Source organism: Etheostoma spectabile, chromosome 12, assembly GCF_008692095.1.
Source record: "Etheostoma spectabile isolate EspeVRDwgs_2016 chromosome 12, UIUC_Espe_1.0, whole genome shotgun sequence".
Classification (NCBI taxonomy): Eukaryota; Metazoa; Chordata; class Actinopteri; order Perciformes; family Percidae; genus Etheostoma; species Etheostoma spectabile.
Genome location: NC_045744.1, coordinates 27,463,594 through 27,480,647, shown reverse-complemented (window position 1 = coordinate 27,480,647; position 17,054 = coordinate 27,463,594). Strand labels below are relative to the sequence as shown.

Here is a 17,054-nt window from a genome sequence, read left to right as displayed (position 1 = left end):
GAGTATTCGGCCTTCTTGGAGACCTTGAATGGAGTCCTGTATGGGGCTCCATTAGGGGACTCCATAGTTCTGCTGGGGGACTTCAACGCACACATGGGCAATGATGGAGATGGAGTTGTTGTCTGTTGTTAGACTTCTGTGCTAGTCATGGATTGTCCATCACAAACACCATGTTCGAACATAGGGATGCTCATAAGTGTACGTGGTACCAGAGCACCCTAGGCCAAAGGTCAATGATCGATTTTATAATCGTTTCATCTGATCTGAGGCCGTATGTTTTGGACACTTGGGTGAAGAGAGGGGCAGAGCTGTCAACTGATCCCCATCTGGTGGTGAGTTGGGTCAGGGGGTGGGGGAAGACTCTGGACAGACCTGGTAAGCCCAAAGGGGCAGTGCGGGTAAACTGGGAACGTCTGGAGGAGGCCCCTGTCCGACGGACTTTCAACTCGCACCTCCGGCGGAACTTTTCGGGCATCCCTGTGGAGGCTGGGGGCATTGAACCTGAGGGGACAATGTTCAAAGGTTCCATTGCTAAATCTGCGGTGGCGAGCTGTGGTCTTAGGTGCCTCAAGGGGCGGTAACCCACGAACACCCTGGTGGACACCGGTGGTCAGGGAAGCCGTCCGACTGAAGAAGGAGTCTTTCCGGGATATGTTATCCTGGAGGACTCCGGAGGCAGTTGCAGGGTACTGACGGGCCCGAAGGGCTGCAGCCTCTGCCGTGACAGAGGCAAAGCAGCGGGTGTGAGAGAAGTTCGGAGAAGACATGGAGAAGGACTTTCGGTCGGCACCAAGGTGCTTCTGGAAAACAGTTCGCCACCTCAGGAGGGGGAAGCGAGGAATCATCCAAGCTGTATACAGTAAGGATGGGACGTTGTTGACCTCAACTGGGGAGGTAATAGAGCGTTGGAAGGAGCACTTTGAGGAACTCCTAAATCCAGCTCTGTGGTAGAGGCAGAGCTGGAGGATGATGGGGGATTGTCGTCAATTTCCTTGGTGGAGGTCGCTGAGGTAGTCAAACAACTCCACAGCGGCAAAGCCCCAGGGATTGATGAGATCCGTCCAGAAATGCTGAAAGCTCTGGGTGTGGAGGGGATGTCTTGGTTGACACGCCTCTTCAACATTGCGTGGAAGTCTGGGACGGTGCCTAAGGAGTGGCAGACCGGGGTGGTGGTTCCCCTCTTCAAAAAGGGGGACCAGAGGGTGTGTGCCAATGACAGGGGTATCACACTTCTCAGCCTCCCTGGTAAAGTCTACTCCAAGGTGCTGGAAAGGAGGGTTTGGCCGATAGTCAAACCTTGGATTGAAGAGGAACAATGCGGATTCGGTCATGGCCGTGGAACAACGGATCAGATCTTTACTCTTGCAAGGATCTTAGAGGGGGCCTGGGAGTATGCCCAACCAGTCTACATGTGTTTTTTGGATCTGGAGAAGGCGTATGACCGGGTCCCCAGGGAGAAATTGTGGGAGGTGCTGCGGGAGTATGGGGTGAGGGGGTCCCTTCTCAGGGCCATCCAATCTCTGTATGACCAAAGCGAGAGCTGTGTCCGGGTTCTCGGCAGTAAGTCGGACTCGTTCCAGGTGAGGGTTGGCCTCCGCCAGGGCTGCGCTTTGTCACCAATCCTGTTTGTAATATATATGGACAGGATATTGAGGCGTAGTCGGGGCGGGGAGGGGTTGCAGTTCGGTGGGCTCAGAATCTCATCGCTGCTTTTTGTGGATGATGTGGTCCTGATGATAAATCAATTTTTTTCTATTACAAACTGTCAACTGCTCGAAATGATATCCAGCTACAAAAAGCCTGAAAAGTCGGAAGTTAGAACGGAAGTACAAAGGGTTGTTGCTAAGGAGATGATACACCGTTGCATTGGCGTGAACTGACAGCTTTAACGCTGCAGACCGGGGTGTTGCGAGTAGTTTCGAGTCGTCACAAATTCATCTGAACTGGACTTTAGGTATTGAAATTGTTTTGAATGACGAGGTATGTTTCAATACTTGATACAACGGAGGCAACTTGGTTGATGCTTAAAAGTAGAAATGTTCTGATACAAATACCAGTATCCGTGTCGCCTGTGATACTGCCTAAAACTCTGGTATCGGGAAGTACTGCAGTTTACACACCGATACCATGTAATAAAGCCCTAAAGAAAATCTACGTTAAAGTAGTTTATTTATGTTCTTTTTCCGTTTTAACTGACTGTCAAACTAGATGAAAAAAGAAAGTTCTGTGGCGATCATTGTTTGAGAGTTTAACCTGAGCCAGACCAACAACAAAATAGAAATCATATCACATCCATACAGGGATAGTAGTATACAGTTGTTAAAACATAATAAAATATAGGACACACTGGTATTGGATCAGTACTCGGTATCAGCCGATACGCAAGTTCAGGTATCAGAATCGGTATTGGGAAGCAAAAAATGGTATTGGACCACCTCTACTTAAAAGTATCAAATTCGGTATCCAGCCCTAATAATAACTAAATCTGCCAACCAGCGCCTGGAGTCTTGTTATCACTGTGAGGCTGCCAGCAAAGACGGAAATAGTCCAGCGTATAACCCCCGTAAAACCACAACGTAACATTTTCCCCCTATATCCAGTCTTTATGCTAAGCTAATCTGACCAGCAGCTGGCAGTAGCTTCATATTCAACATACAAACATAGCAAACACTCTGGAGGAAACAAAATATGTGTATTTGCTTTGACAACTTACTGATAATTCAGACAGCTCCTGGGGGAACAAGGAAGCATTTGATGATATCATGAATCTGAGATCAGGCGCTAACATACAAATATATTTCTTTACAGCCATAAACAAAAATACTGATCATAAAACAATGATGTGGATCATTACTGTACCATGTTCTGCGTTAGTGGATTTTTCTGACTGGCTTCAGGGATGGAATGCTTTGGAGGTCGCACAACAGTGGGCATTATGGGATTGTGGAGTGCAGTCTCTTCCTCTGTGGGCTCCTCTAGGATCTTAACAAAAATGAGATCACATAATATGTTAATAACGTGTTGAGCTCCATTACACTAGTCTAGTCTGGCATTATCAGACCTATCTCCACAGCGCTGTGTAATAAGGTCTGGCTACACCTTACATGCATTCTGGGATAGGAGGAAAAATAGGCATTTCTTTAAACCAATCACAATCGTCTTGGGCGGCGCTAAGCTTTGGAAATTTAGTCTCGGCAAGTAACTTGTTTTGGTGGAACATTTAAAAGAAAACACCACATACAATTATTAAATTACCAGTCTTACCAGAACTATAGAAACAGCCACGCTATTACATTTTATTTTCAGTTTTAAAATAGCACTTCTCCTGACACACAATACGAACCCAGTACGCCTCACTAGGTCAGTTTACCAGGCATAATTCCAGTCCCCCCATACAAAAACAACTATGGCCCGAAATCCTTTTTTTATACATACACCAAAACTTGGAATGACATTCTTCCTCAAATCAGAACACTGTTATCCATCACATATTTCAAAAAGGCATTCAAATGGTTTCTTCAGCTACACTTGCACTCATAGATTGTTCATGTCCAAGTCTTGTTTGCACTGTCTCTATTGTTGTTTGCAGCTGTCTGTATCTGTCTAGCCCATGCTAACGTTGTGTACAAGTGTTTCTGTCTTCATGTGCTGTAATTCTTTATTCTGGAATTGTATTCTATTTTCTATATTTCTGCAAGAACAGGAACCTGCTGGAAACCAGTTTTATAAACTGAGTCAGGCCTGTTTAAACTGTTAATGTTACTTTTAATCCATTCCTGTATCATAAATAAATAAAAATAAATAAAAAGTAAGAAATTAAGGTAACTGTTACAATGCAGTAAGGGGAGCTATCTGGATTAGCTGGATACATGGTTAAACCTCATTCGCTCTGACCAGTGTATCACGGTGTCTACTTCATTCACAGAAATCCCACCAATCGGTCCCAAAACCTTCCAGTTAGAGAGCAAATGCAGTAACCATAGTCTTTGTGAATCTTTCCCACGAAAGAACATAGCGGGCCTGCCTTGTTGCACAATCCAAAACTTCTTTAAACCCTGACAATTTCAGCGTGTAGCTTACTGAAGCGAATGTTTGAGAACGGCAAAACACAGAGAGAGGAAGGTGAATGGGCTGCGCGTAAAATACACCTTAGTCCCAGCTTGTGCTTGAAAGAAAGAGACATTTTCTGTATATGTATGAGTATCCATGGTGCCGGACTTAAACCATTTTAGCCAAGGCGATCTTGCGCTGCCAAGCGATGGTGCTGCATGATTCATGTACAGACCGGTATCGGAGCTAGTTGTGGTGCCAGTGACTAAGCAGGTTGGGTGTAAACATGGAAGAGCTTTGCTTACCCAGCCTGTAGCGTTGAACATCTTGAGGTCTAAAGGGTCTCCGGAGAGCTCGCCCTCTATCTTGGTCAGTGAGTGGCAGGTAGCCATGCAGGCCACAAATGCACTGTTAACCAGACTTCCTTTAGCTGCATCAGCCTCTGGGGGAGAAAAGCTGGAACACAGAGGATGGAGAAGAAAAGATGATACTGTGTTAAGTGACTGGTGTTGAATTAAATATAAGTTCATATATTCAATATCCTTTATCCAGAGAGAGATAAGAAACAAAACAACCTGTCAATAATAATAATAATAATAACTCCACATGTTCTCATACTGATTGAAGTAATCAAAGTCCTTTTGGTTCAGGCCTCTGTGAATGTCAGTAAATTGTTCTTTCTCCAGTGCTTTAGGACAGGTAGGTGTACTGTAGGCCAGAGTAGGAAAATCTCCTTCTTTCAGATTCCTCAGGTGTGTGAAGTTCTGTACATTTTTTGAAAAATCCACCGAGAAACAGTTTAAAGATAAAATGGACTAGAACATCCATTCCCATTTAAATCAACAGGATGTTCAGAAGGGCTGTCATTTTTGTGTGCAACACTAGCAAAGAACTGTTACAGCGCCACAGATGTGTGTTGGCGTCATAACAACTAACAACAATGGCCATTTTCTCTTCAAGTAACTAACTAAAATGACTACAGTAAAACAGTTCCACGTCCGTTCTACTCTTATTGTATTTCTATGAAATAGCCAGACAGGTGTATCCATTGTTAAATACCTAAAACAAAATCATCCCATTCAGACAAAAATCATTTAAAAATCCAAAACTGCCATAAAAGCAGTTCTGCTCAGTGATTTTTCAAAATTTCCCACAATGGCCTGACTAAACCAGATATGTTAAAAAGGTTGTTATGACAATGTAGAGGTAATGCCAACATCTCTGACAGTTGATAAATCTCAAGTTTATATTGTCACAACTACTATGACGTGCAAATAATGTGTCAGAATACTGAGGAGAGATTTATTTTCATCAATTAAAGAGCACTACAACCACATTTGCTATGCTACAGTGACCTCCCTCAGGACTTTTGATTCTCTTCTACTCTTCTCTTACCTGCCATCTTCAGCTGTCTGAACACCCCACAGGTCCAAACCATCTTCGGTCAGAGTACCAGTCTGAAGGAAAACAAAATATAAAATCCAGAATTGAATGCACCAACTCAGCCAGCCACACACACACACACACACACACACACACACTGAGCTTCTTAATAGAAACTGTCCGACTGAAGACCTGACTGTTATGGTTCTAGCCACAGAATTTCCCAATGACTACTAGGCAAAAGAAAATAGTTACAAGACACTTTCATTATTACATGGCATTTAGCTGACACTTTTATATAAAGCGACTTAATCATTTCTGTATACGTATATCCAAGGTCCCACGCAGTCTCCCACACCAAATGCATGGTCATATCCACTGCGCCATCACCACCCGTCCACTTTCAGGCAGCAAGGAATTACAGTTACAAAAATATTTTTTTACTTTTTACGACACTATACTATGCCTTTTTTTGACATACAGTATGACGTATGACTATGACGTTTTTTTCGACACACTATACTATGACTTTTTCATTACATACTATACTATGAGTTTTTAATTACATACTATACTATGACTTTTGTGACATACTATAGCCTCTTATGATTTTTTTTACTTACAAGTATATAACTTTTCATGATGTTTCTGACATAGTATACTATGACTTTTTTTGACGTACTACATTATGACTTTTTTCAATATACTATACTATGTCTCTTTATGACTTTTCACAACATACTATGACTTTTTACGACATACTATAGCCTCTTATGACTTTTTATGTTTTTTTTCAACATACTATACTATGACTTTTTTCAACATACTATACTTGACTTTTTTATGACTCTTTTGAAATACTACTCATAAGGCAGCAACTCAATAATATTTGTCAAGTATGTTTTCTCACATGAAACTACAGGAAAATAACAGCCATTAAGCCCAAGCGGACATGTATTTGCTGGTTTTGTGTGACCAATAGTGTAAAATTAAAAGACATTTAGTTCAGGTTCATTCCTGTCAAGAATAAGCAACTAATATATTCACATTTCACTGTCCCCATGGATTTGTGTCTCAGAAGACTGGAATTGCCAGACCCTCCTCCACAGCGCTGTAGAGAAAGGTCTGGCTAGTTGACACAGCATTCTGGGATGGGAGACAAACGTGCTTTGGTTTATTGGCATTTCTTTAAACCAATCACAATCATCTTGGACGGTGCTAAGCGCCGGACGGGGCCCCGGTGCCGCTGCAAAATAGCTTCAGGAAAAATAGGGTCTGGGTTGAAAATGATCAAAATTACCATTACCAACAATTAATCGGTTGCCAAAATTGTTCTTTCTCTGTGTTCACTCAATATGGGATATAAGAAGTATTATTTTTCCGAATTTAGCAAATCAAAATAATTTGTACATCATAATCATAATCCATCATAAAAAACATTTGTGCAAGAAAGACAAGAAACCCCAAGGGGCTTATAACATCTAATCTTCTTTTAACATGAGAGTGTCACGTAGGCTTACGCAGCACTGTTTTTAAGATATTTCTAAGTCACAACAAACTTGTATGGTATTATTGGTCCAATTATAGATTAGTATGCTTTCAAAGTAAATCAATACCATAGTATTCCCATATTTTGAAAGCATGATGCTGGGTGTTGTGGCTAAATGGCATCATCATTGCCTTCAGATTTTATTCATTTTCATTTGTGGTTTTGTGGGGGGGGGGTTTGTCGCCATAAAAAACTATGAAGTCATTCTCCTTGTACTTGTACTTGAACTGGAAGTGGGTTGGGATGTTTCACAGCTAAATTCCATGCATTTGGAGTACGGACTTTATTCAGCCTAAGTAAAGCATCGTTCCTAGAAATGATTGCTGATGAACACAAACCCGGAAATCCCACTACATGAACGGCATTTCCTGAATTCCAAACAGGAAAACAAAATCACAGTGCAAGAACTGATATCGGCGGTTCAGACTACCTTGTCAAAGCAAACCAGGTTGAGTTGACCGCACATGTTGATCCTTTGAGGACTGATGCAAAAGATGCCTACGCGCTTCAGACGGCGCTGGGCGTACACGATGCCTGCTGTCATGGCTGCCGGTAAGGCCGGGGGCACGGTGATGGTGATGATGTCCAGAGATTCAATGATGATCGTTTTAACTGGAACCTGGAAGAGATCAAGGAGGAACCATCCATGAACAACAAAGAAGGATTTCTATAGGATGATAGTCTCTAAAAAAGGTACATTTACGTTGAACAACCTTTTTGTAAGAATTAGTCTAAAAAGCATGTGTATTTCAGTAAATGTAAATGTAAATGTGCTGTATTTATATAGCGCTTTTCCAGTTGGTGGGGTGAGCTTGGGAAATGGACTAAACAACAAAATCAAACAAAGCCTTAATATTATACAGTTGAAAAATAGATTAAAGAAAACAATACTTGACTAATACAGAAAGAAAGAGACCAGAATAATCCCACCAGCAAAAACACATTCAGCCAGGCCATCTTTTAACGTCATAACTTTTCCTTTCATAATGCACACTTTCAATGTATTTAGTTTTCTATACTGTTTGGTATTGCCTTACACATGCAATATTTATAATGTATTACTTTATTGTATATATTACTTCTCTTTTTTAATTCTAAATGTTACTTTTTAAATCTTTATTTGTATATATTACTCTTTTATACTATACTCTACGTGTCATTGCACCGTGGGTTGGAGAGAAAAGTTTTTTCAATTGCTCTGTATGTCTAGCACATATTGCAGAATTGACAATAAAGCACATCAGTGGAATACAGTACAACAATCAATTAGAGTTCCCACTCATTTAAGTTTAAAGGTCCCATGACATGGTGCTTTTTGGATGCTTTTATATACCCTTAGTGGTCCCCTAATACCATATCTGAAGTCTCTTTTATATAGACCTTAGTGGTCCCCTAATACCATATCTGAAGTCTCTTTTATATAGACCTTAGTGGTCCCTAATACCATATCTGAAGTCTCTTTTATATAGACCTTAGTGGTCCCCTAATACTGTATCTGAAGTCTCTTTTATATAGACCTTAGTGGTCCCCTTATACTGTATCTGAAGTCTCTTTTATATAGACCTTAGTGGTCCCCTAATACTGTATCTTAAGTCTCTTTTATATAGACCTTAGTGGTCCCCTAATACTGTATCTGTAGTCTCTTTTATATAGACCTTAGTGGTCCCCTAATAATGTATCTGAAGTATCTTTTATATAGACTAGTGGTCCCCTAATACTGTATCTGTAGTCTCTTTTATATAGACCTTAGTGGTCCCCTAATACTGTATCTGTAGTCTCTTTTATATAGGCCTTAGTGGTCCCTAATACTGTATCTGAAGTCTTTTTTATTTAGACCTTAGTGGTCCCCTAATACTGTATCTGAAGTCTCTTTTATATAGACCTTAGTGATCCCTAATACTGTATCTGAAGTCTCTTTTATATAGACCTTAGTGATCCCTAATACTGTATCTGAAGTCTCTTTTATATTGACCTTAGTGGTCCCCTAATACCATTTCTGAAGTCTCCTTCCCAAAATTCAGCCTTGGTCCAGAATTACAACCACTAGAGCCAGTCCCACAATGAGATTTCCTTAGGACGTGCCATTTCTGAGTCTGTAGCTTTTGAGGAGAAGGTGTGGGTGGAGCTGCCATGCAACATAAATAAGCCAGACAGAGTTGTCCCTCATCTAGCGATAGAAACCCTGCTGTTCCTGTTGGCTCAGAGCTCCACAGGTACAAATTAGTTTTGCACCAAATGTATCAAGAAGTGTTGCAAAACTGGCCGCTGTATGATGTGTGCAAATATCAATCTACACATTTGTGAATACGAGTTCAGATTTTTTTTACAAGCTCTCATGTTTTTTTCTTTCTTTGTGTGACTTCAAATTTAGATCACATGTGTGCGAATATTTTTTGCAAAAGCAAACTTTATTTTACAAGTGCAAATTTTATTTTTACAAGTGCAAATTTTAACATACAAGATCAGATTTTATGTTCTACAAGCTCTCACCTATTTACTGTACCTTCATACTGGAGGACCACATGCGGGCTGGGGGAACTCATATTAATGTTAAAAAAACCTGATAAAGGGAAATTTTCATGCAATGGGACCTTTAATGCAAAAGAAATGGCTGGTCAACACCCAAATATGCCAACACTGATCCATGTGGTATTCCTTTTGTATTAGTCATATGTCTTTTTTATATACAGTATATGTATAAATTATTGTTTTGTAAACTACAATGTAACATGTTTTTGTTTGATGTACATGTATTTGTATTTTTATGTTGTAAAACTCAGATTGGACAGATAGTCTAGCTAGCTGTCTGGATTTACCCTGCAGAGATCTGAGGAGCAGTTAACCATAGTCCTCAGAAATGCCAACCAGTTTAGAATGCCAACACAAAGAAAGCGGAAAATTAGGGACATCCGGTCTAAATGAGGGACATTTGACAGAATTTCCGACGGCACATGAACAATCCCAGAAAGGAAACGTCGTCAATAAAGACTACTAGTACATGACTACAGTATATGAGCATTATGTTTCTGCCTGCTCCAAACTTATCCTTTTTTGTTCTTTGACGGAGATGGATTGATTGATTTATCTATCTATGTCTGTGTTATATCTTTGTGTTTTTATCTGATTTTTCCTTCTTTTTTACAGTATGTTGATTGTTTGAGATGATTTGATCAATCAATCAATCAATCAATCAATCAATCAATCAATCTTGGAGAAACTCTGAATACATAAATGAAACATTCAAATCTGAGCTTCGCCTTTTATGTCCCAGAGGAAAGGTTACCTTGTTCATGATACTGAGGACGACGGTGTAGATGAAGCCGACCCCCGCCACCCCCACCAGACACAACAGGAACAGGTAAGCATCGCGGTACAGCTTGAAGTCTGTGGGTTTAGGGTGGAGGATGGAGCGCACCAGTTGGCCTTTCTCTGTGCTGAAGCCTGTGGGAACACAGAAGTACTGGCGTTGGATTTGTTTCATCCTCTTGTTGTTATATCAGTTTAGTGTCTATATAATTATATAATAATAAAACAAATTATTTTCATACTATTTTAGAGAGACCTCATAAATGACTACAAATAACTAATGTTATATTATATTTTATAAATACAGTATATATCGGCCAATATATCGGAATGTGGGATTTTTCAAATAACCAAATAGTTGTATCAGTATTGGCCTTAAAAATCGGTTGGGCTCTAGTCTGTGGGCTTCAGTCTGTACACTTCATCACCAAGGCCACCAGCTGGTATTCCCACTCTAATCTTATTCTCCGTCTCACCTGTTCTGACCACAACGGCCTTCACCAGTTCTCCAGCGTAGAAGCGGGTCTGGATAACGTGGGTACCACAGAACAGGGTGTGTCTCTTGTGCTCCTCCACGTTGTAGCTCACGGCCGCCTCCTCGCCTAAACTAGGCAGACTTGTCTTGGTAACTGGCACGCTCTCTCCTGAAGATGGGACGGAGAATTAACATCAAATAAAGGAAAACGCCCCTCAAAACAGAACCAAAGCCTCAGTGTTGGGCAAACTGAGAAAGATGCAGATGGAATGTAACAAAATGCTTTTTTGTTCACTTTAATGAATTTCACACTTTTGCTTTAATTGTGTGTGTGAGAGAACAGGTGCTCTATTCATATTACCAGCATGTTCTACGTGGATGGCTTACATAGCACAGAGATAGCCAACAATACATGTGGGTTTCATAACGTAGTTAACTGTGTTGGATTATTACTATTTGTGACAGATATTAATGATTATTATTAGTAGCAGCAGTGGAAGTACTGCTTTTAAAAACAGACTTTAATGAAAAATAAAAAATAATTTTTGCATAAGCGGTTTGAAGTGTGTGGTTAACGAGAATGTTTTTCAATCATAGAATCAGTATTTTTTTAAAGATTGTTTTGTTGGGCATTTTTAAGCTGTTATTGAAAGGACAGCTGAAGCAATGAAAAGGGGGGGGGGGGGGTGATATGCAGCAAAGGGCCGCAGGTCAGAGTCGAACCGAGGCCTGCAGCATCAAGGAGTACAACTGTATATATGGGTGCCCGCTCTACCATGCATAATAATAATGATAATACCTATTTTTATTGTAATGCTATTTGATCTTGTTTTTATCTTATCTTATTTTATATGTTTCCAAACATCTTTCCATACATGTAATACCACCTTATCTTTTATTTTAAAGCACATTGAGTTTCCGCCTGTTGTATGAAATCAGATATGTAAATAAACTTGACTTGACAGCAGCTACACCAATAACACGAGTCAATAGTACAATCTGGGTAGCACATATTTTTTGTAAGAAAAGTGGTAAATCACTTTTGTCATGATGAGTACAAGACAATAACAAAATGAGGGCCAGTGCTCTCTTGTGGGTCTGAAAAATAATAACAAGACAGATGAACTTTGGAAATAAAGATTTTGACAAAAGAAATCGTAACTTAACTAAAAGCTTAACTTAAAAGTTTTGTTTGTGTTTTTTGTTTTATTTATTTATATATATATGAGGGTATGTGTGTGTGTGTATATGTATGTATATGTGTGTATATATATATATATATATATGTGTGTGTATGTATATATATATATACATATATGTATGTGTGTGTGTGTGTGTGTATATGTGTATATGTGTATATGTATGTATATGTATGTGTATATGTATGTATGTATATATGTATGTATGTGTATGTGTGTGTATATGTACATATGTGTGTATGTATTTGTGTAGGTATGTGTATATATATATATATATATATATATATATATATATAGCAACATAATTATAAATATTGTAAAGCAATGCAAGAATTAAAGGGGTAGGAGTACATGTAAATGTGCTGTATTTATATAGCGCTTTTCCAGTCTTAACAACTGCTCAAAGCGCTTTTACATCTACAGGAAACATTCACCATTCATACACTGTGACCGGGGCTGCCGTACAAGGTGCCACCTGCTCATCAGATAAACACTCACACACATTCACACTCCGATGCGCAGCACCGGGGGCAACTCGGGGTTCAGTGTCTTGCCCAAGGACACTTCGACAATGACTGCAGGGATCGAACCACCAACCTTGCGATTGGCAGGCAACCGCTCTACCACTGAGCCACAGCCGCCCATACATACATACATAAGTTTTACTTCTTCCTACTCCTTTTCGCACATGTAATAGAGGGATGTTAAAGAAGGATACTTTGTTTGTTATGTTTCTCTCCAATTTTTTTGTTTTATTATTTCTTTTTATTATTATTTTTATTTTTATACACTTTCTCTTGCATGTTCGAAATAAAGATATCAATCAATCAATCAATCAAAACTTAAAGTCCATTTACTAGCTTTTCCCAGGACGTTTGACTGGAAAACTCCATGAAAACTGAGAAAATCCCATCTGCTGGTGAAAAGCTCCAGGAAAAGCTACCAAGTACACATCAGGTTAAGATTCCTTTTAAGTACATCAAACAAGGAAGTACAAGTACAAGGAAGTACAACCTGTCAGCATGCTCTCATTTATGATGCAGGTCCCACAGATAAGCACAGCGTCGCAGGGCATGATCATCCCATTCGCTGGAATAATGATGACATCACCGGGCACGAGATCTGTTGACATGGCCTGTTCAATATCTAGAAACAACATTAGGAAAATGAGATCATACTGTCTCTCTGCTGGGTGCTATTAGAGATCAATAATAGGGTTAATGTATAACGGAAAAATAAAAAGATTTACACACAACTATATCCAGTTTAAAGGGGCTGTACTCGACATTTTGAACATTGGCAGCAAACACATATTTGCTTTGTCAAGACACAGTCTTTTTTCTATTGGCTGTTTGGGCCTACCGCCAGGCTGATGTGGGTATGGCTTACTTGCGTCAAAATGTGCACAAAAACGGAAGATAAGGACAGACTGGAAGATAGTCGGGAAGAAAGCCATGTGCTGTCGGAATGCCGTAACAAATCATTTCACGGCACATTTTTCAAGTTGTGTTAATGTTAAAGGTTTACTTTGTTTTGGTTTTTAACCTGGACCTTGTTTCCCTGTGTTTTTGTGTGATTGATGGGGGAAAACAAATCTTTGAAATTGGTCCAACATTAAGCAGGAACGCTGTGATCAGCAGTGTAACCCTATTGGGCAATGTGCATTGTCAATTTTGTCCACTAAAAGTGCTGTTTTTGCCACTGACAGACTCAGAGTGTTATTATAAGTGTCTAACAACATTATGGAAAGGATCCCTACAGAGATAGAACTTTTATTTAAAAGAGTAAAATTGTCATTGTTTAATCAGAAACAGCTCACAAAAGGGCTTTGTTAAGCCCATTAGACAGAAAAACGTACTCTTTAATTAACAGAATGGTCGACCTACTTAAAAATCCTTTTCATAATGTTGTCAGACTCTTAGAATATTAATCTGAGCATGTCAGCAACAAAACAAGCCCTTTGGATGTAAATCAAAGGTACGCAATTGCCCATTAACTTACATTGAAGCTTGTTTTGCTGACAGCAGCAATCCCACTTAATACTGGACCAATGTAAAAGATTGTCTTTTTCATCAGTCACTTATGGTGTTTTTACATGGTATCTGCGTGAATCGCCTCTACTCTACACGCCTTTTTTGTTTTTCCATTATGAAAAAAAGTCCCTGGTACCTGTTTAGAGGTACTTTTTTTAGTACCACCTCATTCAAGGTTCCAAGCGAGCTGAGGCGATACCAGAAGTTGACGTGAAAACCTGCAGACTGCTGGTTGGTCGGAGAGAATCGTCACTAATCACTGCGTCATCATTGCTAGCAATCAACGGGTTTGGTAAAAACAACCGACGTTCTGTGTGTGTCGCGTTAGGTCATGGCAGTGTCCTGCGGCGTCGCTATGACGACCAGCCACGCTCGCCTCATGCATGAGGCGGTACTAAATCTGCAATGGAAAAAGGAGGACGGGGCACCGCGGCCGAATCGAGTTGAGCCAAGCAGAGCAGAGCTGGTACTAGGAGTGGGTAAGCGCCATTAGACACAAAGACATAGAAAAATAGGGTCCTAAGAAACTAAGTTTCCCTTTAATGTCCGCGTCTTAAATGTCTCCAAACAAATTATCGTACCGACACTGCACCAAGGACTGAGCTGGTCGAAGACGGAGCAAGCGGCATCCCGCACGGAGGACAAAGGTAGGCCTTTCATCAGGCTAGCGTTTAGTTTCTGTAGTTTCATGTGCATGAATAAACCTAACTCTGGAAGCCATGTAGATAATATCACATTTCCCCGGTGTGTGGTTGTACCGTGACACCATGTAAAGATATAGTGGAATAATGGCAACCAAGTCACACTCCCTCTGTGTGTGCTGTAATCCAAACGTCTCTGTACTTTGTTTTTTGATAGACTGTTCGTCTGCGCCTGCATGTTGTGGCTGGGGAAAAATGTAGGTACTTCACGTGTTGGGGAAAGGTCTGTGAGAGCCGTGTGGATGCAATCCTAACCCGCAGTTTTATTCTGAGTATCAACATCAGTCCTTCCTCAATCATGACTGACCGTCTTGATTTCACATATGGCCTATTCACACTAGAAATTTGATCTGGTAATTTTTCCGCAGGGGGATGCAGAGGTAGGAGTGTCACACCACAACAAGATGGCTCATTTCTGTGACATCCTTTTGTGTTCTTTAACCCCTTCAATGTAGCATGAGGAGACATTTTATTTTTACTGTTTTCCAGCAAATCGTTTATAAATCGGAACTTTTTTGCCCGCCCTTGAAGCCAGCTTCATTTCCCGGAGAAAGAGTGAAAGAAAAGAGGCCGAGGGACTGAGGAAACAGTCAGCTGTTAAAGTCCTGGGCCGTTCGGTGCTTATGTTTGGTGTTTAAAAAACTATCTTGGGACAGCCAAGACACACCACCTCAGAACACTCATCGGTGGTTACACCCCAACGTGACGTGAAATCAGTCTCAACTTTTTTTCCGGCTCCACCTGCACCCTAAACTCACTACACCTATTCTGACGGGCAACCCAGGCAATGTGAATGCAGTTTAATAGCCAGAAAGTCAAACATACCTTTATTTCCTCTGAACACTGAGACACGGACCACGCTGTGTGCTGCCACCATGTCATGCAGCATCACATATTGCTGGAATAAAAAGAACACTGTATCTTAAAGTGGGAATCATACTTCTGGAAGCGCACAACTTTCACACAAATGGAGATGCTGAGTACAGATTTCTCTGGAAAGATTATTATGGAGCAGGATTATTAAGGGCATTTCCCCCTGAAACTGCTATGACTGTATGACTTACCTTTTTAATGGAATACAGTGAGGTAGCTATTGAAATCACAGACATGAAAACTATGGCGGTAGCATAATAGTAGTAGTCCTCAGCACTCCACAGAACAACACTGAAGAGCTGGAAGATGTAGAAAGGATTCAACACCTGATGGAGGAAGAGAGAGATTGGCATTTATGAGAACAGTGTGCTGAAAGAAATGTCAGACGTGATATTAGGCAAAGAGCTCTAAACTCACTTCCTTTATGAGAAGCTTGAATATAGACGGCACCCTTACAGCAATCTCATTCTCCCCGAAAAACAACCTCCTTATTAAAAAAAGAGAAGCAAATTTCAAGCAATTTGTAACTTTAGTTTGATTACATGCCTGTGGGGAAGTGCATTTTCTGATATTTCCTCCACAGTTGATTATAAAAATTGAGACTTTTTTTTTTTAAATTAGTAAATGACAAAAACATGAACTTAGTGTGTACCTGTAGTCCTGCAGGGTTTTAGAAAGCCCAGAACTGTGGGCGGAGTGGATGCTTGCACAGCTCATCTTCACATCCTCCAAGCCTCTAGAAAAGTCACACACATCCATTTCTACTGTGCATTACATTTCGTTTCTTTTAGCTGACGCTTTTATCCAAAGCAACTTCCAACAAGTGCATTCCACCATGAAGGTATAAACAGAACAGCAAGAATCACGTAGAAGCATATTCCCCTCAAATAAGCCAGACTACAAAGAGCCACATGTAAGTGCCCAAAAGAAATGTGTGCAGAGCGACAGCTATGCATACTGTACAAACTATTCAATAACTAAATTGAGTTGATTAACTTCATAAATATTAGCTTTCTAATGATCCATATACAATGGCATTGTGTTTCAGTGCGACTCTTACTTGTGCAATTCAAAGTTCTGCATCACATCATTCCAGTAGTATTTAGTGCTGTGGTGGGTAAAGTAGTGGATCTAAAAGGGGGAAAAGGTGGTCACATATTGACTGTGTAACAACTTTACAGACAGAAACCAGCCAATCAGTGGTCTAGACTATATTTAAAGCTATAGTGCGTAGTTTCTGTCGCCCCCATAAGGAATTCTAAGTAATGACAACAACATTGATGGAGCATCCACATGTTATAAGCCTTCCTTGATCGCACACCACCCCCATCCCTCCTCCATGTAAGTGTTAGTAGCGAAGGTGGACACGGAGGATTAGAAAAAAACATGATGGCAATGGCTTGACATAATGCATTAGTTCATTAATATAAAATAGCCACGCACTACAGCTATAAAACCAATCATGTACTCAGATGAGTGGTTTAT

At 40.4% G+C, this 17,054-nt stretch overlaps 1 protein-coding gene across 8 annotated transcripts in view; it reads right to left on the bottom strand.

Annotated features, from left to right (window-relative positions):
* LOC116699776 (probable cation-transporting ATPase 13A3) overlaps positions 1 to 17,054 on the bottom strand; it is a 52,926-nt gene that overhangs the window by 23,836 nt on the left and 12,036 nt on the right. For 5 of the 8 annotated variants that reach the window (XR_004334499.1, XM_032532524.1, XM_032532520.1 and 2 more), the window contains exons 5-17: positions 16,630 to 16,700; positions 16,222 to 16,305; positions 15,987 to 16,056; positions 15,761 to 15,895; positions 15,522 to 15,594; positions 12,977 to 13,108; positions 10,765 to 10,932; positions 10,266 to 10,423; positions 7,413 to 7,601; positions 5,446 to 5,507; positions 4,356 to 4,506; positions 2,860 to 2,982; positions 2,714 to 2,731 (exon numbers count right to left, since the gene is read on the bottom strand). Coding sequence is in view for 7 of the 8 variants with exons in the window: in XM_032532524.1 (XP_032388415.1) it covers positions 2,714 to 2,731; positions 2,860 to 2,982; positions 4,356 to 4,506; positions 5,446 to 5,507; positions 7,413 to 7,601; positions 10,266 to 10,423; positions 10,765 to 10,932; positions 12,977 to 13,108; positions 15,522 to 15,594; positions 15,761 to 15,895; positions 15,987 to 16,056; positions 16,222 to 16,305; positions 16,630 to 16,700 (1,434 nt within the window). In the remaining variant the exon portion in view is untranslated. Of the gene's footprint in view, positions 1 to 2,713; positions 2,732 to 2,859; positions 2,983 to 4,355; positions 4,507 to 5,445; positions 5,508 to 7,412; positions 7,602 to 10,265; positions 10,424 to 10,764; positions 10,933 to 12,976; positions 13,109 to 15,521; positions 15,595 to 15,760; positions 15,896 to 15,986; positions 16,057 to 16,221; positions 16,306 to 16,629; positions 16,701 to 17,054 lie in introns of those variants that run through there. The other 3 variants (XM_032532525.1, XM_032532521.1, XM_032532526.1) reach the window with 3 other exon arrangements.